This window comes from Melanerpes formicivorus, unplaced genomic scaffold (genome assembly GCF_026170545.1).
Source record: "Melanerpes formicivorus ecotype bairdi unplaced genomic scaffold, bMelFor1.0.p_v2 SCAF_39, whole genome shotgun sequence".
Classification (NCBI taxonomy): Eukaryota; Metazoa; Chordata; class Aves; order Piciformes; family Picidae; genus Melanerpes; species Melanerpes formicivorus.
This window is the reverse complement of record NW_027142391.1, coordinates 4892934-4920119: the sequence shown is the minus strand read 5'-3', so window position 1 is coordinate 4920119 and position 27186 is coordinate 4892934. Positions and strand designations below refer to the sequence as shown.

The 27186-nt window shown below is 42.4% G+C and overlaps 1 protein-coding gene across 24 annotated transcripts in view; it reads right to left on the bottom strand.

Annotated features, from left to right (window-relative positions):
• The window catches only part of KIF1B (kinesin family member 1B), a 92968-nt gene that overhangs the window by 7955 nt on the left and 57827 nt on the right, over nucleotides 1–27186 (bottom strand). For 7 of the 24 annotated variants that reach the window (XM_068158365.1, XM_068158369.1, XM_068158367.1 and 4 more), the window contains 23 exons: nucleotides 26903–27051; nucleotides 25669–25847; nucleotides 25103–25240; nucleotides 24141–24389; nucleotides 18670–18788; nucleotides 16607–16692; nucleotides 16357–16486; nucleotides 15914–16073; nucleotides 15288–15378; nucleotides 14625–14743; nucleotides 13591–13646; nucleotides 12862–13062; nucleotides 10378–10486; nucleotides 9692–9758; nucleotides 8253–8337; nucleotides 7887–7992; nucleotides 6433–6459; nucleotides 3685–3799; nucleotides 2996–3129; nucleotides 2406–2467; nucleotides 1564–1709; nucleotides 987–1226; nucleotides 505–576 (listed from right to left, as the gene is read on the bottom strand). In XM_068158365.1, the coding sequence (XP_068014466.1) occupies nucleotides 505–576; nucleotides 987–1226; nucleotides 1564–1709; nucleotides 2406–2467; nucleotides 2996–3129; nucleotides 3685–3799; nucleotides 6433–6459; nucleotides 7887–7992; nucleotides 8253–8337; nucleotides 9692–9758; nucleotides 10378–10486; nucleotides 12862–13062; nucleotides 13591–13646; nucleotides 14625–14743; nucleotides 15288–15378; nucleotides 15914–16073; nucleotides 16357–16486; nucleotides 16607–16692; nucleotides 18670–18788; nucleotides 24141–24389; nucleotides 25103–25240; nucleotides 25669–25847; nucleotides 26903–27051 (2840 nt within the window). The remainder of the gene's footprint in view (nucleotides 1–504; nucleotides 577–986; nucleotides 1227–1563; nucleotides 1710–2405; nucleotides 2468–2995; nucleotides 3130–3684; nucleotides 3800–6432; nucleotides 6460–7886; nucleotides 7993–8252; nucleotides 8338–9691; nucleotides 9759–10377; nucleotides 10487–12861; nucleotides 13063–13590; nucleotides 13647–14624; nucleotides 14744–15287; nucleotides 15379–15913; nucleotides 16074–16356; nucleotides 16487–16606; nucleotides 16693–18669; nucleotides 18789–24140; nucleotides 24390–25102; nucleotides 25241–25668; nucleotides 25848–26902; nucleotides 27052–27186) is intronic. The other 17 variants (XM_068158374.1, XM_068158378.1, XM_068158381.1 and 14 more) reach the window with 6 other exon arrangements.

The following is a 27186-nucleotide window of genomic DNA, read 5'->3' as shown; positions in this document are numbered from 1 at the left end:
CATCACAAACCTATCTGGGGGTGAGAACACAATGGTACTGCTGTAGACACAGCTCCTTACTATTGTCCTACACTTCTGGTTGTCCACACCCTGACATGCCCAACAGAATACTGAACTATCCAGTTTGCAACTTGGTGTCCACTATGCCTACAGTCCAGAGTTTGTAAAGTACCCAGTTCCTGCTTCTACATGGAGAAAAGTGTATGTAGGGAAAAGCAGCAGAGCACTTCCAGTCTGCTAATAAGCTGGAAGCTATCCTACAGTTCAAGTTCACACCACTGCCTCCTGGAATAGTCTTTGGAACCTGCTGCTGTACAGCCAAATTATTCCAGCAGACTGAAAATAAGCTAATACGAAAAGTTTTGTCATATTATCAGCAGGATATTATAGAATCACAGAACTGTTTCAGTTGAAAAAGACCTCTAAGATCAAGTCCAACTGTACTGCACAGGTACTACGAGCAGCTACTACTGATGAGGGTGCTGTATTGCATCACATACTCACCTTACAGTCACTGATGCTGTTGTACACCTGGTTAAATTCCCGGTTGAAGGTGTGAGTAAGAAGCTGCAGACACTAAGGTTGGGAGGGAAAAAAAACAAACAACACAAAGAATTTTACACTGAGGTTTACAAGGAAGTATAAACACAAGAGGAAATTTGCCAAGACACAGTTGGCAGCTCATCTGAGAAGAATAACCAAACACTAAACTGCTGCAAAAAGTCCCCAAGGGGAACAATCAGTTTCTTTGTTAAATTGGGAAGTTTCCTTCACAGAGCTACTAAGGGAGGGGAATATGGTGCAGCCATAGCACAAACCTAGCCACCAGGACCGGCTGGTGAGAATGGATCCTTCACTACAGAGCATATCAAAATGAAACTCACACAATACTGGACATTCATCATGCTATCTGAGAAGCTCATCACTGATCTTTAATCATCTTTGGCACCTCAGTTTAGAGCCACGATGCTTTTCTGCTGCCATACCTTGGTGGCCAGCTCTTTCTCCCGATCCACCAGGCTCTCTATATCTGCAGAGTCATAGCCACTGCTCTCACTGGGTGTCACAGCACTCTCAAATGTTGTAGTTGACATCTGTGAGGAAATGCTGGTGGAGGTACTGAGGGTTCCACTGCTCAGACTGGGAGACAATGAGTCACTCAGGGACTTGGGGATGCTGTCACCAAGCTTTTCACGGAGCAGGAGGAAATGTCGGGTTTTCTCCACCTAGTAAGCAAAGAAATCAGTATCAGATACTCCACAACGTTGCCTGGTTGGTTCCATTTCAGGAATCTGTATGTGTTCTTTTAAGATCTGTACCAGTAAACGTTTTCCCCAGGGAGAGGAGTTTACAGTGGCACCACAAGTTGACTACACTGAGATTCTGAGCTGAAGGTTCTGCTCTGCAGCCAGCCACACAGAATTTATTTAAACCTTGACTTGGAGAACAAACTCTCATTTGGGAATCCATTCCACTCAGAAGGTCTCACAGTAGGTAGACTAAAGGCAGATTCATAAGTACAGCTGTGCTTTTTCTGTCACTTCCCTCAAAGTCTCTACTCACCTCATGCAGCAGCTCCAGTTTCTCCAGCTCCCACTGATGCTCTAGAATGAGGCTGTCCCCCCTGGGCCTCCAACCTGCCAGGTTCTCTTCTCCTCGCACATATGCCACAGATGTATCTAGGACTTTCCTCCTCCTCCTCTGCATTCCTGAGTAGTAAAACCCAACATAAGCCATGTAAAAACATAGCCACTAAGAAATTTTTAACTAGTTAGCAGTCTGGGGAAAAACAACCCTTCTGCTGGCTGGCAATACACAAAGCAATCATTTCATTGACAGCAATCACATCTAAACTAGATCGGATTTAGTCCTGCTTTCTGACTTCAATCAGACATTTACTGTCCACCATGATACAATGCAAACCCCTGTTCAGTCTCATTCCATGCAAGAACTTCAATTCCTAGGTCTTAAAGGGAAAGTATACTGATACTACATGAACTTCACTCCTTCCAAGTTATCAACCTTGCATGAGCTATCAGCAATATCTTCCAAAGACCAAGAGAAAACTCTGTTGCTGCAAACCTAAGTCTCAGCTGTGTTAGCTCTGAGCCACGTATTATCCCCCCAAATCTCTGACTCAGGTACATGCTCAGTTCCCTGTTATAGCTGTGTCAGAAAATGCAGTTGTCAGTGAGTCCTGGGTTCACTGATGGTAAATGCAGGCCCAAGTCAAAACTAAGAGCCTGTATAAGTGTTTTATGGAACAGCAATGTTCCATTACTGCTGTGAAACACAGGAACTGCTTCTCATCCAGACAGAAATGTTTACTCCATTCTGCCTAAGAATTTTTCTGCAATGTTTCATTCAGAGCACTTTTGTCACCTGCACATGCAGCCACTGCTCACCTGGACTTCCTGTGTCTGCCATTTTGCATAAACTCAGTTCATAGATGCCAGTTACTCGATTGCTGTTCACAAGAAACCAGAGGGGGAAGAAAACCCAACTATTACTTTCAGAAATGAAGTGCATTAACTTTAGTTTAGTGGTCCCCACGTTAGAAGCTTAAGTACAGTTGTTAGTTAGAATTACATCTGAATTCTAATCTTGAATCAGAATAGCCAGGATAGACTGCAAGATCCCTAACAAGGTCACTTTCCCCATGTTCCCCCTCACCCCCCATTAGCCTCAGAGAGCAGCTGCTGCAGTAAATTCCAGGCCAGGATCAGGATCATCTATGTGCAAGCTTGAGAAATGGATCTCTCTTCCCAACTGTGGAGTCAGAAAGCTGGAAAAAGGGTCAGTAAAGAAAGAAGCCATCAGAATTTCACTGAAATAAATGCATGAAACAATGTTTAAACTGGACTGGAGAACTGTAACAATGCAGACTTTCAGGGAAGAAACAAAGAAAACTAAGTTACATTCTTCCCCTGCCCTTCAAGAGGCCAAGCAGATGCTGACATAAACCATCAGTACCAAACCTGGTAACTGCACTTACGAATCTGGAGATTTGGAGTAGCCACTGCCGAAGAGATTGCGCAGGGATCGCGGAGGGGAGATCTTGGCATCGCGTGAGTAGAAGACCATACAAACATCCTTTGTTATAACAGCAGGCTGGATGCAGTGGTCAAGCTAAGAAGAAAATGGTAGTAAATGAGTGGCTGCAGAGCTATGCCAAGTTAGAGAGCTGCCCTCCGTCAGTGGCACAGCTTTTTGAAGTTTGCCCTTGTTTGGGCCTTTGGGAAAGGGCTTTCACATGTGGCGCTGTGAGAGAGAACTGCCACATTTCTTGATGCATCTGGTAGGTGAAATCACTTGTACTACACAAAACCAACAGTGTCTTGCACACAAAGCCAAGAGTTAGGCCAGTGTTTGCAACACCTGTAGTACTTACATAACAATGCCCACTGATTTCAGTGGATTTTCAGATTCAAAGGTAGATAAATGAGATATAGAAAGGTAAGGAGATCAGCAGTTTCATTTCACATTTGTTGCAGGGCAGTAATATCTCGACTTCATGATCTTCACTGTGAATAAATTATCCCACTCTGTTCTCAGAGAATGAATAAAGGCTTTTACTGGCTTCAGGACTCTGAGTCACTTAGTCCGGTATTTATTTTGAACACAATAAAATACACTCTCTGCTGCCTCAGGCATACCTGGGTCACAAGCTAAAAGGTCTCTTACCTCCAGGTAAGCAGAAAGGGTCATATAGATCTTCTCTCCATACGGTGTCACTCGATTGAGGAGAAGGGAGTTGTGCAAGGAGCTGTCCCAGACCGCTTCGAACCGATAGAAAGTTCTGGAAGAAAGTACAGGAAATGCTCAATAGGAAGAGTTCCTCTGCATCCCTCTCCTGGGTCAGTGGAAAGCATCTCCTCCTGCCATCATCCATTGTGACTCTAGGTGGCTTAGATGACAAATACTTGAGGCAAGGACCTTCTTTTCTTTCCCAAGATTACTTACTTTTGCCCCAAATAGTGAAGCCTAAGAAACCACTGCCAGTTATAAAAGACTCATCTAAACTCACAAAGATGGAATACAGAGGAGAACAAAGGCTGTCACAACACCACAGGGAAGTCAGCACTGAAGAACAGTGTTTCTAAACAAAGAGAATTCCTCTCTACTCTTTCAGGTGCAGTTCATCCCAGCTGGACCTCCAAAGTGCAGGGGAAGATTCTGTTTTATAAGCAACAAGTTCTTTTTTATAAGCAACACTCATTCTACCCCATATTTTAGGGCTAACATATAACAAGAGAAGAGATCCTTCTAATATTTAGCCTTATAAAACCAGTAGCTTCCAGCAGTAAATCAGAATGATAGGCAGGGATAAGCCCCATAGACAAGTGATCAGAGATTTCTTTCTAGGTCCCTACTAGCTTCAAGTAAAGACTTCCAGAGCTAACACAAACTTTTTCTAAGAAGTTTCTTCAGTTTGGTGCATGGAAAAAGTAGCTGAAGGCTCCCACAGTTGATCTGTTCAAGTAAAAAAGTGAGAGACAGCATCATACATAGGACAGCTACATCATCAGATACTCTAAGAGAGGCTTAGGGAAACGAGCTTTCTCCTTTTCCTTTGGAAAGAAGTCCTAGAGCCTTACTGAGGACATGCTTTTCTACACTGGTAACAGAAAAAAAGAAGGTACTCATTCTTCATTACCTCCATATAATTTCCCTCCCAAATCCCCTCATTGCTGGAGTTCACTGCCCTATTTTGAATCCAGTGACGTGGTGCTGAAGGCATCTGGCATTGGTTTTTAAAACAAGGTGTGTTTCTAAAGAGCTTCTGTGCTAATGCCCAAGGCCAACTCAGAAAAACAGACATTTAAACCAAAGACAAGTGACAAAAAGCAGGGTGGAGGTAGAACAAAGGAATAATAAAACCCAAAGCAAAGAGAAACATGAAACAGCTTGAGAGCAGACTCACCACAAGCAAAAAGCTCTGATCTCAAAGAGAGTTCCCCAAAATCCCCTTCTGATACCAATTACAGACAATACATTGAGAGAGCATCAACTGTGCAGTCAAGTAATGCAGCTTGAGAATACTGCCAAACACTGTTTGCACTTGAAGGAGCATATTTAGAAGTTCTAAATGTTTTCCTTCTACTAAAAATGCTACAGAGCAACACATTCTAGAAGTGGCAACCTTTAAAGCACTGCAGTGTAATAATCCTTACCTGAGTTACACCAGGCAAACAGCACAGGTTGTCCTCTAACCCTTTACAAACCTGTCTTGAGTCCCTAAGTTTTAATCTTTTATCATGAGAGTAATTTTTTTTAAGCCTTTAGCAAGCTCCAGATCTACTCTTTGGCTATTAAAACCTGGTTCTCCACAGAGGGGAAAAAGGCCATGTAGCTAGCCCCTGACCCAGCTCTGCACCATTTGCCAGAGAACACAGGTGTAAGTCTTCCTCAGCAGTGAATTAGAGGCCATTCAGTTAGTAAATGATTTAACATGAACACCAAGTTGAAGTCAAGCACAGCTTCAAGACAGTTATTCTACTGAGTTTTTTAAACATACAAAGTCTTGCCTCTCCAAAGCAGAACTTGCTACAATGGTTATAGTGGGAGACAAAAAGCAGAAGCAAGCAAATGTCTTTTGGCACAGCTAATAGCACAAGGAGGGGAATGGAGCACAGAACAAGCAAAGCATGGAAAACAGGAGAAACAGGCACCAGCGTGTAGTTAGAACTGATCTCTACGTGGATTTAGTATTAGTGAAAGGTGGTGAACTGGGAGCACTGAAGACTCAAGGTAGAACACAGGTAGCAGAGTGCAAACTGTCTCAGATTGTGCAGCCAGCATGCTGGGCTGTGATCCAGTCTGGAAGGTGAGAGAGGAATCCAGTCTGAGCAGCTACTACACATCTTGCTTCTCTGCCAACTGGTATACTAAGAAGTGGCAACCACATGGTTAAATTTCAGATGCAAATCCAACCTAACAACAGAGGTTGAATGCCAGTCACAGGGCAGTTACTGCTTTTTGCTCAGTGCAATTCTGAGCTGGAATTTCAAGTCACTTAATCATTCAGTCCTTGACTTGGTACTTCAAACATGGCAAGCACTGCAGAGTCAGGGACAGTGAGAAATTCCAAATTGAGTTCTTTGATGAAGAACAAAGGGAGAAAATAACCAGGGCTACAAACAGGGACTGTATTTTGATGGCATATTTGGAGAATCAGAAAGACTGAAGGAAAGAAGCCACCTGTTATGTGTGAAGGGAGATTTACCCTCACAAGTCTCCCACTGAGCTGTACCTGAATAAACCCCTGACACAAAGGAGGGGAAGGAAGAGGTATACTACATCTGGAAGAGCTAAGAGGTGTGCTAACAGAACTCAATAAAAGCTAAAAGGGAAGTGACAGCAATACAAATGGGACATAAAGCATTCTGTTTTCAAGAATCTTTATGTACAAAGGAAGCAAACAGAAAATACCTAGGCATATCCTTATCAAGAAAGAGCCTGTAAAGACATAGAAAGAGCTTCAGTTAGTGCAGCCAAAAGCAGAACAGAAAAGCAACAGCTGAGAGGAACAGAACAAGTGGACTTAAAAAAATAAAAAAGCAAACACTACACCAACCAGAAAAACCTGCAGACAATGAGCAAAGCTAAGACATGTCCCTTACCAGGGCTTCAATCTCACTCCACCACCCTGACCTGCACTCATGCCACAGCTGAAACCTTGGCCTTTTGTTAAGAGATGGTCAACAGCTCCGTTCCACACTCATCCTTCATCCAAGCAGCCTATCTAATGGAAAGCTACTCAGCTATGGAGGAATCTCTTGAAATTGCTAGAGAAGAGAAAGTAAAGGGCTTCCCAACTGCAAATCCAATAGCATCAGACTGGAAACTGGCAGCAGTCTTCTTACATTCCAGTTATACTGATCCATTAATTCACTTGTCAGTGGGAGGCAGAGAACTGCTGAAGCCCTGTCACTGGTGCATTTACTGACACTAGGTGGCAGGAAGACATTCAGTTGGGAGGAGCAGCGTCCAGAATCCACCTTAATATCGCAGTGGTATTTCAAAGTCCAAGCCTCTAATGGAGAAGGAAGAAGCCATTTCGGCGCCTGCAGGGCACCGCCTCCAGCATTCAGCAGCTGCAGCAGAGATGGGCTCCAAAGCAACCCCCTCCCTTCCAGAAATGCTCTTCAGAGTTAAATTTCAGAGATATTCCTGCTTTGCACCAGCTAAACAGAGCCAGGGAGTGGTCAAGTGACTCGGCTGATGTCAGAGCAGGGAGAGGCTGTGCTGGCGATGCAGCATTCTGCTTCACTGCCCTTTGTTGCAGACACTGAAGCAAAACAATGTGGAGTCTGACTGATCTTTACAGCAAAGCACCCTAATGAGCCAGAAGCTCTCAGACAGGGGCCCTGCTGTTGCCCAAATGACTGCAGTTATGTGGAACAGACACCCCCTTATTAGAACCAGAGTCAATTTGTGATACATCTGTATAAATCCACAAATTATGAAGTTTAATTTACAAAGCATGGCTCTTGCTTAAATTGTTGGATGTTTGCTCCAGAGACAATACAGGTATGTACACATCCATAAATACATCCCCTGAGACTGCTCTTGGACTACATTCCAGCAACACACCTGGATGTCAGTTTGTATGTTCTGGGTCAAATTCTGAGACTCCCTTAAGCTGTTCATTTCTATCTTCCCTTTATGTTGCTTACACATGGAAAGTAATTCATGTGAATTATCAAGAAACCCTCCATGCAGAGGGTGGACTTCAGCTTCAGCAAGGATTTATGGTACTGTCCATTCTCTATCTGTATGCCCTGTGCCTGTGGAACATTCCCAGCTTTCCAAACATCTTGTCAATACCTCAGAGGTCAAAGAAACATGAGGTTTCTGCTAGAGTGCTCACTTTGATCACTTACCTATTGGAGCTGTGAGAGGACTTCAGGTATTTTGCAGAGATAATATTCAAAGACAGAATAGCATCCACAGCAGCTTCATCTACCTCTGCTTTATTTCTTATACGCCCTGAAAAGGGTAGGAGAGGGAATCAGTTAAAACTAAACCTGAAACACAGAAGGAATTTGTTTTCCCCAGTAGCAGTTCAGATTAAGTGATTAATCAGCAGCTGCAAGTGGATGTTGCAAAACTTCAGTTTTGTCTCTGGATCTTTTTCAAAATCCACCTCTCACTGCCAATACTTAGAGATGATAGAATCTACTACAAGGAGAAACTGTTATTTGTCCTTTGCCTTCCTTCCATAGGAACATGGAAAACAAGAGACTCACCAACCACCAGCTCTCGCACATCTTTCCAGTGCAGCTCGCTGCCCTTCTCATGGATAATGGTGACTGTGATTCTGCGCTGGATTCCCTGGTAGAGTTCAAAACCAAAACACTGGTGAAGGATTCACACACACACACACACAAACATGCTTTATTTTGCACTTACACTGCAAAAATGAAACAAGTGAGGTAATTTCAACGAGTCTGTAACTGGGAACAGGCCATCTATCTATTTCATGGCCATCAAGTTCACTTCAAAGGAACATTATATTCTTCTCAGTTCATGCAGAGGTTTTTTAACCTAACTCCTGAAAGTGATGCCATGTTTTAAAGAAGATTTGTATGGTCCCAGGGATATATCAGAGGTGACCACAAACCCAAGCAAATACTTGGATAACATGTGCTTATATACTTTTATGTTACATTGAAGTCCACATAAGGAAACAAAAAGTGTATACATCAAAAGGTTCCAAGAAAGCAGCAGCTGCTCATGGAGCTATTCTCCTTTGTCACATGCATATGTGACAAGTCAAAATACAACAAAACTCTGTCATAGCTAGGAAGAAGGTAGAATAGAAATGAACACCACATCTGAAAAATTCCCCCAGGTGCTGCCTGCAAGAGATTTCACTGCTCCAAATACAGCAGGCAGCCTCCAGGGACAAGGTGCTTTGTGTGCAACTGTTTCAAAAGAAGCTGAAAAGTGTTTGCTTGTACTGTGGACTTGGCAAGGGAATTACAGAAGCTAGAATTATTCTCATTTGAATGGGAAGTGATGAGAACACCAGTAAAACCAGAACTAACACTTGTATTGATGTCTTTAGGCAAATGGCTGAAGTATGACCATTATTCCTTAGCTATAAGACCTGTTTCTTTCATTTTAAGAAAGTGAGGAAATGCAAGGCACAGGTAAGCTCTATGAAAAGGAAGTGAATTTGAGAGTAGAGAAAAAATGATATAAACAGTATTTACCTAGGATTATCTTTAGAATCTAGCTGAAGACAAATTATTATTAAGGACTATTACAGGCATTTAAAATGCACTGAGACACGCTCATTTTGTAGATCTGTCTCATAGTCACTTCAGTGAGAAAGAACCAAGGGAAGTTAAGTCCATAACATCCTTCTGTGCCCTTGGTACAGACTCTGGAGAGTACTGAAGGCACAAATCTGGTCCAAAGGTTCCTGCTTTTTAAAAGGCTTTCCTCTTTGGTGAGTGGGAGGCACTCTGATAATCAAACAGCAACATACTAGGGGCCAAACATTCTCCTCATAGCCCAGAGCTAACAGACTAAGTACAGACTGAAAGATGACTGACCCTACAGCTATCATTAGACAGCTGTGTGGGAAAGGAGAAGACATGGAAGATGCAAAATCCAGTCATTAGCATTCTAACCCACCCCACAGAGATGAGACTTGCTGTTCTACAGCCTTCATTACTACCTGGTGAAGCAGGAACGTCCCCTGACAGGGCAGGCCTCCAGTGTGGTCCACAATAGCAGGAATATACCTGTGTGAGACAGTCATATCAACAGGCAGGAAAGAAACTACCTCAGGAACTTCACTGTATTCTACTGCCAACAGCTACCTCTCCATTCACTATCTGAAGAAATAAGAGTGTTTCCACTGACTTTCAGACTGGACCTTTTATTACACCACAGCTTCAGTGCAATGTAGAAGTATCACAGACTGCACTTCCAGTACTTATGGAAAACTCCCTGGAACATAATCCCTAAAAATCTGTCAGGGGAAGAACCTTCTCTGTAGCAGAGGTGAGCATAAAATAGGGCCTGCTAGATGACTTCTGGAGCATTAAGTCTCTACTGACCCAAAGAATTCAAAAACTCATGGCCCACATGGAAGTTTTTCCAGCACCTGTTCAGCTGGTGTGCCTGGGCTTTCAAAGTGGAAAGATTACTTCAAGTGGGAAAGAATGTCATTCTCTCTCTTCAGCCCTTTTAATGGGACAGCAACACCAGCAGAATTATACTCAACCACTACAAACCAGCCAAACCACCACCCAGTAACAATTGATAAACATCAGCCTGGTCTGAACAGATGACAGGATAAAAGACCAAACTCCCAGAAACCACCCTTCTGAAAACAGAAAAGATTAATACTGGACTTACTCTCCTGTTGGCTCCAACTCGCTGATCTCAAACCAGACCAGGAGGTCGTATTTGCTCACACTCTGGCCCAAGCTGGGTTTGCTCATAGTATTTAGCTTTGTAGCTGGCACTTGAAGAAATTACAAAGAGGGAAAAAAAGAATGGTTTACAAAGACTGAACAAGTAAAGCTCACCCTGGGGCTGACAGAAACCTGTCCTTTCAGTGTTCCTATGCATTCTGTGCATGTTTGCAGAGCACACCTTTTTCTACACCACTCATTTCTCAAAGTGTTGCCTTTTAAATCTAAGTCACAAGATTGTATTAAAGATTTTATTGGAAAAGGAACAAACCCAAAGAAGTTTGTAAAAACATGCAGTCTGTCTGGGTCCACAGAGAAAGTTTCCTCAAATGTGCATCAGTTACTTTGCAGTTTATCAGTTTGTGATCTACAATTTGTGACTGTAAATCAGTTTGTGATTTACAATTGCTTTGGTCTGTTCACCTTCAATGTTACTCACCCATAAAGTACATTTCCCTTTCCTCATATAAGAAATAAATAAACCAAGAATTTATAACTTCAGTCTTCACTTCTCCATGTTACCAACTACTAGTCTCCTGTATCAGATTAGGTAAAATAACATGTGTGTGAAAAGTCTGAACAAGACTTACTCCAGGGCCACAATCCTGCCAAAGCATGTTTCTGGGCTCCTTATGCTTTGGTATTAGTCATTGCTACTGGCCAGATCCTCTCCAATTCCTCCCACACAAATGCAGGGATAAACCATGTTATGAAAATAATGGGCCAGCAATAACCTGATGTTGCTACACACACACACTCACTTGACATCCTTTAGCTGTCATTACCTGACTTCTCTTATCTGTTCACTCATTTCATTTTAGCAAATGGGAGCATTCTAAAAGCTTAGCTCCTGTGCACTCTCAGAGGTATTTTTGTAACTCTGGAATTGTTTTTCCATTTTTGCTCCTTTCACATATTAAATTCATTGCTTTTATTAATCCAAATAACTACTCTCCCTTCCAGCCTCCCTAAGCCACATTCTCCCCTTGCTCAAGAGTTCTTAAGATTCTCCTATCTTCACACCTCTATTTATCCTTCAGCTTCTACCATGATTTAATTTCCCATGCATTTATAGGTGTGCTTGTGTAGCCTCTTTTTAAAGAGCAACAGGTGAACTCTGTTTCTTTTTCTGGGGAAAGGGCAGCCCCCTCAGAGGGCCAGAAGTTACAAGAACTGGTTAAGAGCACGACAACACCATTGTGCTAGGTCAAGAGCTTCAAGGTCATCATTTACTCTTCTCATTACTCAGGGTAGTCACTGCCTTACACCCATCACACCATGTAGCTGCTCATGAACTCATCACAGCTGGACTCAGTGCTGTTGGTAGCAAGAGCATCAACCACACAGGGCACTCAAGTTTAGTGCTGAGCAGAGAAACTCAGAAGTCCCAGAAGAGAAAAAAACCCAGACGACAGATTTAACTAAACATGAAAGGTGGTTGTAGAAGTTCTCATGGACTTGCTCTGGCACAATTTATAACCAGTGTGCTGTCCTGTGGGTTTTTTAAGTAAAACAGAATGCAAATGTAAGTGAGGAACATGCATTGTTAGTAGCAAAAAAAAAAAAAAGAAAAAAGATGAGCAGAAAAGGAAATCTATATAGAGCACAGCAGGAAGTTTCCTCTACAGCTGGCTGGGTTTTATAAGCAGCATCTCTCACCCCAGTATCACAAAACTATGTACAGAACACACACCCAAAAAAACCCAGAGGGCCAGAAATAGATCCAGTGACACAGAAAAATCTGTGATGCCTAGCACACTGGAGCTTATAGACTCTATATATGGTTCTCTCTAGACCTAAACTTAAGGAGGTGTTGAAGAGGAGACTGGATGAGGCACTTGGTGCCATGGTTTAGTTGATGAGACGGTGTTGGGTGATGGGTCGGACTTGATGATCTCAAAGGTCTTTTGCAACCTGGTTAATTCTACCCTACCTTATCCTATCCTACTCTACCCTACCCTACCCTATCCTACTCTACCCTACCCTACCCTATCCTACTCTACTCTACCCTACCCTACCCTATCCTACTCTACTCTACCCTACCCTACCCTATCCTACCCTACCCTACCCTATCCTACTCTACCCTACCCTACCCTATCCTACTCTACCCTACCCTACCCTATCCTACTCTACCCTACCCTACCCTATCCTACTCTACCCTACCCTACCCTATCCTACTCTACCCTACCCTACCCTATCCTACTCTACCCTACCCTACCCTATCCTACTCTACCCTACCCTACCCTATCCTACTCTACCCTACCCTACCCTATCCTACTCTACCCTACCCTACCCTACCCTTCCATGATCATGACCATGGGAGTTTCTAGTCCCAAGAATACTACATGATAAAGCAGAAAGGAATTTTGAAGCACATTTTGGAGCTACTTCTACATCTACCATAGATTCAAGTTCGGCTACTAACCATCTCGTTTAGGAGCCCGCTCACTCTGACAACTGGGAACAGGCAGAAAGAGAAAGGGTGGCAGCTGGTCAGTTCCATCCTGGAAAGCAGCCACAGCAGAGGAGGCAAGCACGTTGGCATGCTCGGACAGTGTGTTCAGCACATGCACGTTTACATAGCCAGACATAAGATACCTAATCAACAAAATTTTTCTTTCATGGTCTGCAAAGGGAATGGAACACACACAAAAAAGAAAAAAGGATGGTAGAAAAATGCAGGTGAGAGAAAGTTGGAGAAGGAAGAAATTAAAAGGTGAAATGGAAAAAAAACAAACACACCAAAGAGCTCAGCATGCATTAATTATTTCAATTAAGCAAAGAAAACCAAGGGTGATTACAACAAGAGCGACTCACTAAACAAGAATGTTAGAGACCAAAAAGATGAAGCTGTTAATGAATAAGCACATTTCCAGTCAAGCACTCAGTAAGCACATAAAGAGCCAGGTCTCATGGAACTTGGTCAACACCTCAGGAATGAAGTTCTACCCTTTAATGAACCAACAAGCACTTCTGCAAGAGGAGGTTGAAAAGAACACAGCAAAAGGAAGGTAGCCAGCAAAGACAGACCCAGTGCCCTTGGCAACATCCACTCCATCACATTTCTTGGTGCCCTGAACAGCTTCAGAAAACATTGCAACCTTCACTTGCAGCAGCAGACACCTGATGTACAGAAGTAGAGAACTGTTCTCACCTGGCTTTGAGAGCGGCATAGGGGGAGGGAAGAATCTTCGGGAAGGCTGCGGAGGGCTACACAGAAAAGCAAAGAGTTAGCAAAACAGAGGCAGCTGAACATAAGAAATATCCAAACATACACAAGTATGTGTACATACAGACACACAGAATACAGGTCTTCCACCTGTTTTTGTCTCTAGAAATATCCTCACAATCCCATGAAGACAGGCAAATATCACCTGTCAGGAAAACACGTGGGCTCCACACACTTCTCAGACTAACCCACATCTTTTTTCTAACCTAATTAACCCTTGCTGGCAGTAAAAACAAAACAAAACAAAACAAAGCAATTTTACCATTTCCAGCTGCTCCACTCCCAACTCTGCACTGAAAAATTTATGTAGGTAACAGGCATTTCCCAAAATAACTTAAGGAAAAGGAACAAACCTCAGCTGGCATTTCTTCCTAAAACTAGCACATGCTTCCTCTGCAGCTGGTGCCTGCAGCTAAAGGGCTAACCAGGCCACACAGTCCAGACAACAGCCTCTTCCCTTAGGCTATAAATATGATGACACTAAAGGTCCTTTCCTTGATCCCAAAACTTCAAATGCTCAGCAGCTTTGGCAAAAGGTTGAGAGCTTTTTGTTTTCTCCCTGGTTTCTCTCTTCTTTTTTCATCCTACCTTTATGCATCAGGCCACCTGCCCTGAGGGAATGCTGCATCTTGGAGCATTCAAAAGGTTTACCCCAAACGTACTGAGATCACTACTGAAGTTCTGAGTTTAATATTTTACCACAACAGGTGAGGTGGATGCAGCTGTATTGGCAAAAGAGCTTTCCATGTTTGGGATGGCAGAACAATTCCATCACTCACTAATGAGACTACACTGGGTAAATAGGTCGCTGCCAGCAACCTCATCCCAGCCCCAGTCAGGAATCCTGCTGGTGAGGGTGTGGCTACATAATGCAAGAGGATGAGAAAGAACAGAGTGAACTGCAGAGCTATCCTGAGCACCATCACAAACAGCCTTCATGCCAGAGTAGTGAACAATACCTGTTGAGATCCTGCCCTTGCAGGTGGAGAGGATGCTGCTGATAATGTCCAAAGACTTCAAACACAATAGGCTTTGTTTTGATGTAGTCCACAAATGATTCCGTCACTTCCACAGCAATCTGTTAGGCAAAGTATGGGGAAAAAGTGAGACATACAACAAGGAAACCTTTTATGTGTCTATTTTTTGTATGGATTAGCACCACTCCCAGCAAAAGCTACTGTATTCCCTTTTTGGTTTAGGCATTCATTCTACTCTTGATTCTGGAGAAAATGAAAGCCTCAGTAGCAGGCATTTTAAAGTAGGAGAAGAGGGGGCTCCACGTAGCCAAAGGATTACACAGTGCATGAAAATAAATATAATGAGTTCTACTGAGAGCATGAGCACAGCTATCCATAAATATTTTATTTCCTGAATTCTGGACTGCTGTCAGTGCACATCCAGAAAGGAAAGAGGGAAGGCAGGAAGCAGCGCTGAAACTGAAGAGTTAAAGCTGCCACACAATCGCTCTGTATTTTGTTCTCCCTTGGGAATTACATCATTCACCTGATTACTCCTCCTACGTCTGGTCTTACAAATTCCCCTTGCCCCACCCTTCCCACACACCTCTCAAGAGTTTCACAAGGAGGACACAAACAACTCCCAGTGCTAAAACAGGCACTTACATTCTGCACATGGTAAAACCCAAGGGGAGTCCCACGACCATTGTTTTTGAGAGGTTCTGTTGAGAAAGCCTCATCATGACGATGTAGAAAGCTTTCAAGGAAAAAGAATAACAACAACAACAAAAATAAACCACCACAGAACAGTTTAATGAAGATTGTTGTGCTGTGAACCCAGTACTGAAAGAAACCAAGCAATTTATTGTGCTAGAATTTTAGTTCAGTGAATGCCTGAATCTTTGGGACTACAATTCCTGTACTTATTCCGTGTCTTTATTACTCCCACTTTCACTCCCTTTCTTAAGAAACTAATTCCAAAGCACACTTTCACTTGAGAGCTACTGATTTACTCAAGGGTCATACAGCTTTCATTCCAATTGAGCTTATGTACAACCTAACATAGAATTTTTCACATTGAAAGCCACTATCAAGCAAAAACTTAAGATATTTATATTTAGAAATTTAAGAGTCCACCCTGATTCTTAACTCCTTTCTGCAAAACTTTCTTCCTTAACACCATAGCAACACAAAGCAGGTACTGCATGTAACAGGAACTCCAGTGACTGAGAAGGTATTTCTCTCTTTATCAAGCCATTAACTGCCCAATGTAAATAAGGACAAATTCTTACTTGAACTGGCAGAAAATATCTGCGTATTCAGGAAGGATACCGCTGGCCTGCAGCACTGTCACACGGAAGGTGAACACACTACCCAGTTTCAAGTGATCCCCAATTTCCTCAGTGAATCCTTCCATAGTCATCTTTCCATCCAAAGTGGCTGACTTCAAGTCTTAGGGAGACACAAACACCACACATGAAATCCCTTATTTTTCTTTCTTAAAAGACTCCTTCAGGCAACAGTTTATTCCCATCACACTTGGGCTTTGTTTTGAACCCAAATTATTTGGTGATAAACCAAAGATGCAAACAGCTGGGAACATTTTTTCTACACAGTTACTAAGTCCAGCATCCCTCATACACAACCCATCAGTTGAACTTCTCCCTGCTTGTCATATTCTGGAAGGACACTCAGAACCCCTTCCTATCACTGACTGAAACTATTCCTTTCTTACCTAGATCATTCATTCTGTTGATCTCCTCTGGAGGAGTGGTAACATCAGAGTTCTGTCCTTGCCCTTCCACAATTCTTAATTCTTCCAATGACAGCCCAGAACGAGTCATTGCAACTGAAGAAAAATCACTCTGAAAAATTAAATGAAGTGGCATGTAACAGACTCCTGCAGCTTCTGGTTTTGTCATTCCCTTCTTCCCTGCAATGCTTACTCAATAAAACCTAACTCCATGTTAACAATTCTTATTTACCTTATCAAAATATTCGTTGTCAAATGAAATTTTAGCTGTGCCGGACTGTCGGATACCAGATCCATAATCTGGAGCTTCTTCATCAGCTACAAATAGGTAAAGAAAACAAAAATGAGGAGAAGGAAAGCCCCACCAGAGACACCTAAATGGAAATTCTGATTACAGTAGAAACCAGTCCATAAAGCAGGGAAGGCTTGGTTCCAGTCAGATCAAAATAGGTGCTGGAAAACACCCCAGCAAAAATCTGTCTTTCATGAGCTCCAGCATGGGCAAACAATACGGCAAGCTTGTTCATCAGGAATATATGTAACTTCAGAGAATTCTGGAAGTAAAACAACTTTATACTCATTTTGATTATTTACTTACTTCAGATCATTAAACTTGAAGCAAAAGAACATACCATAATACCGCAACCCCATATGGGAATGTAAAGTTCCATTGATTTAAACTGCCACCTAAAATTCTGTAGCCATCAGCTAAGCAGTAACACCAGCAAAGCCTCACAAGCATATGCTGTAAGTCTGAAAGGCAGCTCTGTCCCTACAGTCTGTCCATTGAGCCTCCTCCTCTTTGTTGGGAGAAACAACAATGAGATCTGGTTCAAAGCCAGATAGCTTTTCCACAGTTAATGCATGCTTGCAGGAGAGATCCCAAGATTCAGAAAGTGTTTCAAAGCTTCATTCAGGGACCAAGTAGTGCCCTGGCCCTGTTTCAAGAGATGTCCCCAGTTCAATTTCTATCAGCTGTGATGCATTCTATTTATTTGTATGGATGACAGAATATTTATTTGGTTAATGCTCAGGATACCAAACCAAACTAGAAATGAGACTTATGTACACATCAAAATAGATTTGATTTCACTTGCTGGTTTAGTCCCTGCTAAAGTGATTCAACATCTTCAGAGTCTGAGATTTCATTATACATTCCTATGGAGAGTGAAACTTCCAGGGCTACCATACCTAAACAATACAGAAATGCTGGCAGTTAGCCACTGCTAGAAAGGACATTGGGAAGTATCTGCTCTGACCAGCAGGGACAGGACATGGCTAAGTAGCAGCTCACATAGAGTCATACAACTGCTCTGGTTGGAAAAGACCTTTAAGATCACAGAATCATTTTGGTTGGACAAGTCCAGCCATTCTCTAACTCTGTCAAGCCTGGTGCTAAACCATGTCCCTCAGCACCACATCTCTGTGTCTCATCTCATACTCGAGAAGTATGAAAGACTAGCAGCTGACCAGCAGACTGCAGTTAAGCTATGACACAGGTTTGAACTGTCACTGTGCATGAGTGAAGCAGTTACCATCCCCTTCTCTTCTGAAAGGTTGGTAATTTTTGGTGATTAAACAACATGGTAAAGCAGCCTCAACACATTTTAGTGAGGCAATGAAATGGAAAATTGCTGCTGACTTCTGTTTATACTACGCCGAAAACAGTCTGCTCAGGAATTTCTTCTTGTTATTCAGTTAGCGAAGCGAGGAACAGATTTCTTTGCACTATTTAAAAGGACAGTTTGAGAAGAGCAAACACTTGGTATGTTTAACTTTTTTGCAAGTCAACAAACCTATCTAACTTGCACATCCCCTTGCCCACTGTTTGTACTGGATTCCAGAAAAAAATAGTCTTTGCTTTAGTTTTAGCTTTAGACTGACACTAGTCAGCCCTTCCACTGCCTAAGAAGTTGCCAGGTATAACCCTCAGCAGTCACCACCATCATTTAAAAACCTTTGTTTCAAGATCTACTTGTCCTTGGTCCATATGATTCACACCAATTAAAAAAAAGTCAAAAGCAAGTTAACAACAAAGGACAAGTGCTCTCTGCAACACTAAAATCATTCAGGTTTGAGGATTAGAACTTATCATAGTAGCATAGTATCATTCAGGGTTGGAAGGGACCACAAGGATCATCTAGTTCCAACCCCCCTGCCATGGGCAGGGACACCCCACACTAGATCAGGCTGGCCAGAGCCTCATCCAGCCTGGAGAACAGTTTGATTTGTTTGCTTGGTTTTTGAAGCTGTAGCCACTCACAGTGCACCAGAGTATCTCTCAGAGTATCTCACCTGCTATAGCTTGTACTGCTACTCGCAGAAATCCTCGTACTTCTCCTTTCTCACTAACGACAGCTACTCTGTGGATAAGAGGCACTGGGTACAGCAGATTGCTCAGGTATACAAATGCCCTGGAAGGAAGGAAAGAGAGCACAAATAGTATTAGGCAATCATCTGCAAAACCAGACTGCAGCATTTGCTTGGCTAATGGGACATTCAAATCTTCAGTCTACTTTACTCCATCTAGGAGACCTGTGCTGTGGTCATGTATCCATATTGTCCACACACGGCTCTGCAGCAGTGTCAAAGCTAAGTGAAGCCATAAAATGCTCTAGAACAGAGTAGTACTGGAGAGACAGGGCTTGAATTAGCGAGTTACAAAACATATGAAGGAGACAATTTAAGATGATGGCTTTAGAGAAGGTAATTTTAGATGCACTACAGTTGTAAATGGAGCTGTTAGCAAGATGGTAGAAGTCTACTAAGGAGCAACTGATTATGAAGGATTGTTTGAGTTTTCCAACCCATGAGTATTGTTTGAAGTGATAGATTAGAAGGGAATTCATCTACACTGTTCACACAGCCTCAAATATTTTACTGAGCATATTAACCCTTCAGCACAGACTGACTGAATGTTTTTTCCCCTCTCTGTGTATTTGACATCACTGTACACAAAATAATCAGAAATCCCCAATAAACCATAAGTCATCTCTTAGGTTTCTTGGAAGATTCACTGAGTGTATGGGTAGTGGAAGACTGACAGCCTTCCCAGCTAAGGATCTTCAGGAGTGTTATGTTTATTTCTAAAAATACAAACCAAACCACAGAACACAACAGTACTCTTGAGCAAGCATTTAGAAATTACAGTTTACAATAGGAAAAGTAGCATTTAGGCCCAGTACTGGCAGATTGTATTAAGATTCTATACAAACAGGGTCTATTTTGGAACAGTAAGTTAGCAGGTTTTATTGCACACTTTTTAATTCAAAGTTAAGACTAATGCTGCCCAGTTATTTCATATTTTTGCAGTGAACTCTACAAGTTCTTAAAACACCACACTTCAGGGTGGATTAGCTTGAGCAAAACTACAAATGTTGAGCTGCCTAACAGGTCAGGTAAAGAGTGGCTCTCAACAAGGGGGGAAAAAAGGGAAGGCTTTATTTATTAACTGTTTCAGAGCTCAGGAGAGTATTAAGATGCAGAGAATTTAGCTAATAGTTTTACCAGTCATTAAAGTGACTAACAAATTATGTAGGTAATTTTAATTATTTTATGCATGTTAAATGATATCTTATATAATATATATATTAAGCACTGGTCATTTGTTTAATTGGATTCCTTTCTTGCAGTCCTTTTTATTAGTCTTTATTACTAAGTATAATTAATTCCTCAAATTTGTAACTGTTACTGTTTAATATTCATAGGGAAAGTCCTGCATGATGAGAGGACAGAGAGAAACGAAGATGTTCACTGCCTCTGCCTGGGGACATCAGGTCTAGAATTGTTGTGTTCACAGAACAGAGACTGATGCAGACTCATCTCCTTGTGACACAGAGCTAAGGACCACAGCTAGAAAGGGTAAGTGTTCCTCCTTGGGTTCACAGGCCCGTTCCCAGAATGAATGAATTATCTTGAAATGACGAGGTAGTCAAACAGGTGTCAGTTGTGAACCAAAAAGACAAAAATAATGCTACTAAAAACCAAGGTGGTGACAAATGCAATACAGAAGAGAATGATTAATAAGGCTATACAAATAGAAAAACAACAAAAAATGAAGGAAACCATACAACAACAAAGAGAAAACCAAAACAAACTGCAACAGAACACTTGACTAAGATTAGGATCTAATTCCTTTTCAGTCTGCTCCAAAGTGAGGTAAGCACTGATAAAGCAGGGGAAGGGAGAAGAGACCAAATGTAAAGTAATCAGTTTCATTTCTTTTTTCCCCTAAGAAAACATTTTCATTTTTAGCTTTGATATTTCAGGTGGTGCTCATCTAAGAAAGGAGCATCCCACCACACAAGAAAACAGTCCCTCACACTGACAAACTGGAATTGTTTGCTTGGACTGGACCAGGGATGGAGCTCAGGAAGGTATGTAGTTATATGCTCAGGGTGAAAAGCACACACAGTTTGAAAACCACATTTCAAGCCAGGGAGAACGGACATTTTTCCCCAACAGAAAGGAATCAAAATAGCCTTGCATTGAGATGTATACAGGGAGAGACAGCTTCACTAATCCAGAGAGGCAGTCATTACAGAAGGCTTCCTACTTCAAAGCCAAACTAGTGGAAAGTGAAAGCATTAACTGCATGGACAAATAAAAATGTATTTTTATTTCCATGGTTAAAGTTCTGAAGCTGCTGCTCAACATATGACAGCCAAAGCACTCAGCTTTACTAGCAAGTAGAATTTTTTACACCTCATTAAAGTGACCATCCCAAAAGAAAAAAAAAAATTATTTCTCATTTTAACTTCCTTCCAGCCAGCCACCTAGCTCAGAGCTCACTGGAATCGTTTTAACTTAGAGAAAGAAAAGCACACAATGCAAAAAGTGTTTAGCTTCCTCTTTGGTGATGAAAATGCTGGATCTCTTCTGTAGAATGGAGAGCAGAAACAGCACATTTACTGCACAGGGAAAAGAGCAGTACTGCCTTCCAGTGCCATTCCATCTCCTTCATCACAAGGCAAAACCAAGTTAAGAGTAGAGGAAATCTTAAAGTTATCCTCTTCCTCTCTTCCCACATCTGGGAGGATTCCCACTCCCCAAACACCCATAGGCCAGTGTCCCCCTACACCTTAGCCCAGCAGACTGAAAGAGGGGGAGCTGTATTAGCAGAAAGATTGGTGAGGTAAAATGGCATACTCACAACAAAACTAGAAATGAAATTTAACAAACACAATTGTTTTGAAAAACTCAAAACAAAACCAACAGAACTCAGAATGATGACAGGTATTTTTGAAGTAAGCACATCAATTCAGGATTTATACAAAACAGCCCACAGTCCTCTCCCACCGCCCTTAAAACCATAGCAAATGCTTGATATTTGCACCATGAAAGAGACTCAGTCTTAAAGACAGCCCAGCATGCCAGAAGAGATGGCTAAAGGGACCAGCTCTTTATTCCTTTTCTTTAACATAGTACAAACAAATGACAGTCACAGCACTGGGAGAGGGAAAAATACTGCCATGCCCAAGGAGTTGGATAACTGCAGTCAATTCCTCCTCCTCTTCCTCTTCTCCTTCCTGACCCAAACTCATTATTGCCGATGATCCCTCCCAGAAATATTTAGAATTATTTTAGTTTAGTTCTTCCCAATCCAGAACACATAAACCAGTATGCAGAGAGAAGTGCTAAGGAGCTTTGGCATTTGTTCTAAACTGAACTGCTCATCACAGTATCTCGATAGCTGGCCATACACTCTGATACTTGTAAGTCACACTGTTCAAAGAAGAATTCTCATGCTGGAAGACAATGTGGAATCAAAATAGGTTCTACTCAGTGGTGCTAAACAGCCTAACAGCTTTCTGCTGACAGAATCAGCACAATCGGAGAGCAGAACAAGAATAGAAACAGAATTGAATAGAAACTAAGGACTGGGAAACAGTCATTCAGCTGCCTACTCAGAGATAATACAAAGTTTCACCCCTCAATACAGTTTACAAGCCAGGCAGAGCTCCTTAAGGTGTGCAGCTTCCAAGGCTAAGGCTAGAACTCTGAACTGCTGCAGCTCTGTACCTCTGTCTATAGAGACAGAGCCCAGAGTTCTTTTTAAGGCATGGGAAGCTATTTGTGCAAGTGCCAGGAAGCACGATTGTTTTCATTAGACACTATTTGCTCAGCTTGTGTTGTGCTTCCTGAAGAGTTTGTGAAATGAAGATGAATAGCTCAACTTTTTTCCCAAGCACTGAAGGTCCTGCTCTGAAAGAGCAGGCACAACAGGAGAACATGCAGGGTATGCCAGCACTTCTCCAAGAAAGCAGTGCCAGCCATCCCAAACAGCACACGTACGCTTTAACTAGCTGACATCACTTCCAAGCCAATTAAGGTGGCTTTCCCAAAGGGACTCTCGTGGATCAGATTAATCTGAGAGGATTGCATTTTACAAAACAAATTATCAGACATTGCAGAGAAGGCACAAATGCACAGAGATCAAAGAGCACTCATGCAGTTTCTTGCAACTTCAGTAACTCTAATTGTTTCAAGGATTAGATCAAGAAGTTCTGAGTTTTAATGATAACTTGTAAATAGGTTCACTGAAGACACAGAATCATGTTAGACACTACAGCTAAACTGAGCTAAAAGCTTAATGAGAGACTGACAAACTCAGTCCCTCATTTTTACAAGTAATGCAGTCAAGTTTCCTGCATCTGTGGGAACTGCAAAAAGATCTCATCTTCCTGACCATGAAGTCTTCCTTGCTTAGTCACAGCAAAGGATAACATCAAGCTCTGGTCCCCTCTTTCTTTGTTCCTCCTTTCCACCAGCCATGGAGTCTTAGCCCCTCTTGTACAACACATGTGGCAACCACCTCCCTTACTGTTTGAACAAGCAGATTGGCTGACAGTGACCAAACAAGAATAAAAGCATAACTGAGGGAGTGTGAATAGAAAATGGGAACGAAGACACTAAATGGAATCTTTCTGTCACAGGTTTCATCTTTGAGCAAAACTGTCTGTGAAGGAACAGTGCAAAGTGCTGCATTTTTTAATGCTACTTGCTGTCCTTAGGGTCTATACCACAGACTAATGTCTGATAATGCCTTAACAATATCTAGATTGGCAAAATAGATACTTTAAAATTGATTAAGCAAACTTGTTTCAGAAACTCAAGAATAGTGTCTGTGGGAAGTGCTGATGAACACCTCCAGCCAGTGAATTTTAATGCTGATTACCTTTCCCTGTGTAATACCTGCTACCTAGAGTCATGTATAATCTGTGAAGTCAAATCATCTCAGAATATTCTTTTCCTCATCCAGAAGAAAGGGCCATTCTTCTTTCTCCTCATGCCATATTTTCTCTTCAGAAACAAAGGATCATAGATGAGTTTTCAAAAAGTGACTGAACTGGAGTTAAAGGCTTTGCACCATACTCTTACAACTCTCTTCTACAGAAGAAAATGAGATTCCACAATACTTGGTGATCTTGCAATGGCTCAAGAGAACACTCCAATAAATAACAAACACTGTACACAAGCAAAACCACATTCATTCTATGTCATGACAGCTATCTAGACACAGAATCAGACTTACTCACACTGTGACATCTAAGGGTTATTTTCTCCATTACTTAGGCTTTCATGGCCTCTGACATGGGAATTTAAAACCTAACATTAAACTAACACTCATTCTCTGGCGATTCCAATTGAGGTATACAGCTGTTTTGGATGGCTTGACAGATACTCTGTGCAGCACGAGGCAAAGCCATTGCAGTCTACAGCAAGAGCTGGTCCCTTTAGGCCATTCTCACAGTAACCTCACCAACCTTCCCACTAAAATGAACCAAGGGGATCGGTCGTAAAACGGGTCGCGCCCATCATTGAAGAGGTCTGATCCCTCCTCAGTTCCCACGTCGGAGCCAGTATCATCCACAAAGGCCTCATCATCAAAGTCCTCCATCTCATCCTGCTGTTCATCAGCCAGTTCAGTGATGTCGGAGTCAGCCGTGGAGAAAGTGGGGGAGGGCGTGCGATCAGCAAGGCGCTCATTGACGCAGCCATGGAATATGGGGGAGCTAGATATCGGTTAACGGAACACCAGTTAACAGAGTGAGGGGAGAGAGGAACGCTTCATCAACAGCCCTCTGCTGCCAGCAGCACAGAGACCACCTGAACAACAAGCAAAGGCTTCTAACCAGCCGGACTGCAATGAAAGGGAAGGGAACCAAGGCAGGAAAAAGAGCATCCTCCAACTGAGCAGAAGGCAAATGAAAAATGGATATAAACACGGCTGAAGGTGAGAGCACATCCATTTAACAGAGCTACAACTCTTAGCTCCAACATGAAGTACTTTTGAAAATAAAATTACTGTAAAGGTGCAGCTGACAACAGGAAATATTAGATATTTCCATCAGATATTTCCTAGGGTATGACCAAACTAATTGAACCACATACATAAGAAAAGCCCTAGGCCATTTCTCACCTCGGTTTCCCATGTTCTTCATATTCTCAACTCTGCTCCAGTGACTTTAGGAAAAATTAGCTAGCTTTTTTTTTTCTAAATAAACTTACTACATGCTAAGGGTTCAGTCAATTCAGATTCTACAAGGTTACACCACAACTGGCAACTTTCCAAAGAGCATTTTCTGCCTTTCATTATGTTTTAAGCCTATCAGAATCCCCTGCAGACAACACTAGTGACCACACAGTTTAGAACCACAAAGCCAAAGTTCACCCAGAACTGACAAGAGTTAGCAGTGTCCCAGCAGCTGAGACCATTGTCACGTACCTTCCCACAAGCTTGAACCAGTGAAAGCGATCGTAGAAGGGGTCACTGCCTGTCATTGTGCTTTCACTCTCATCCTGCGTATTGGATGCCATTTCCCCAGCTCTGTCATACATCTCACGCATCAGGTCCAACCTCTGCCTGCAGAGAAGGAAGCATTAAAACAAAAATTAATCCAGAGTGAGTAATAAAAGCAGAGAACACGAAGTGGGGTCCACTGCACCTCTGCCAAATTACACATAGGAAAGGGAGAACATAGAAGTCTGTACCACTTAGCTTAGTACTGTGTCATTCTCTGACACATTAAAGATTCTGGGAAAGATTTTGTAGGCTAAGCCCAGTAAGCACGAGGCAAGGTCACTGCAGCAGCTTACATAAATCTTGGATTTCATTCAAACTTCTAAACAGTCCTTCCCATCTAACTCTGGCATAGTTTTTGCTGCGGTTTTTTTGTTTGGTTGTTTCCATCCCATAATTTTGCTGAGTAATTTAGGCCTCCCACTCCAGAAAAGCTGGCATTTTCATTCCTTGGACAGAATGAAGTTTGTTTGCCAGCAATATCTACGTACTTGAGTTTTTCCAAGGACCAGTAATGTGTTGCTCCATTCTTCAGATCCTGGACTTCCACAGCTACCACGGTCCGGGGGAAAGGCCGGTTATCCCGGGTCTTCTCCAGCTCAGTCGGCAAAAGCTCTGGTGGCAGTGGTGAGTAGAGGGTGTCTGTCAGCAAGACAAATTGAAACTGCACCTGAATGGAGAAAGAAAAATTACTTTAGTTCTGAGAAATCAGCATCACAAAGGAGATGGGCAACAAGGCTGGTGAGAGGCCTTGAGCACAAGCCCTACGAGGAGAGGCTGAGGGAGCTGGGATTGTTTAGCCTGCAAAAGAGGAGGCTCAGGGGTGACCTCATTGCTGTCTACAACTACCTGAAGGGTGACTGTAGCCAGGAAGAGGTTGGTCTCTTCTCCCAGGCAACCAGCACCAGAACAAGGGGACACAGTCTCAAGCTGCACTAGGGGAAGTTTAGGCTCGAGGTGAGGAGAAAGTTCTTCACCAAGAGAGTAATTCATCATTGGGATGTGCTGCCCAGGGAAGTTGTGGAGTCACCATCCCTGGAGGTGTTCAAGAGGGGATTGGATGTGGCACTTGGTGCCATGGTCTAGTCATGAGGTCTGGGGTGACAGGTTGGGCTCGATGATCTTTGAGGTCTCTTCCAACCTTAGTGATACTGTGAGACAGAGACCTAACACAAGGCCATGTATGAAGCCAGTTTGACTTTCACCTCTGGGAACAGGTTTTTTTTGTGTCACTAGGTTGTTGTTTTTTTGTCTCAAAATAGCACAAAACATATTTTTTCAGCTGAGTGCACAAATCTTGCCTTTATTGTCACAGCTAGCAGAGGTCTGGAAAACTACAGACCTGGCACATCCTGCAGCACCCACTTCTCTTGGAAAGATGAATAATCACACAAAGTCAAAAGCAAAAGGAAAAGCAAGGCCTCTGGGGAGACGGACATGTACATGTGTTTAGGATATGGACAGGAAAAGCATAAGGGAAAGGAAAAAGAGGAGAATGTATCAGCCAGATTTGCATGGGATGTGCATTCAGCCTGAAGTCTGAATCAGACTTGTGATTTTCCGAATCTAAGACTTGTGACTTTCTGAATCCTTTTAAAGCCCAAACTAGTAAGCAAGAGACATATAACTTTGATGATTGCAAGTAACTCTGAGAGTTTGAATCAGGATTAGGCAATCAAAATTGATGCATCAGAAAAGTCAGAAAGCTAGTCTGCATGTCCCTACCTTTTTCTTTAACTCTACACTGATGGCATTGGCTTCTTTCAGATACACTGCATTCCCCCACAGCTGGTCCCTCAGTGAAGTGAACTGGTGAAATTTCCACTTCCTGAAAGCCCACTGTGCAAGTTCATATTCATGTCGTGTCCAGGGCACTAGGAAGAACAAAGGAACAGAGACATAAAACACTCTGGACTCTATACCATCCCATACAGTATCCAATACTGCTGCTGTCATCAAGTTCACAATACCTTTTCAGGAAGAAGAGAAAACCAAAAGCTGCATTTTTA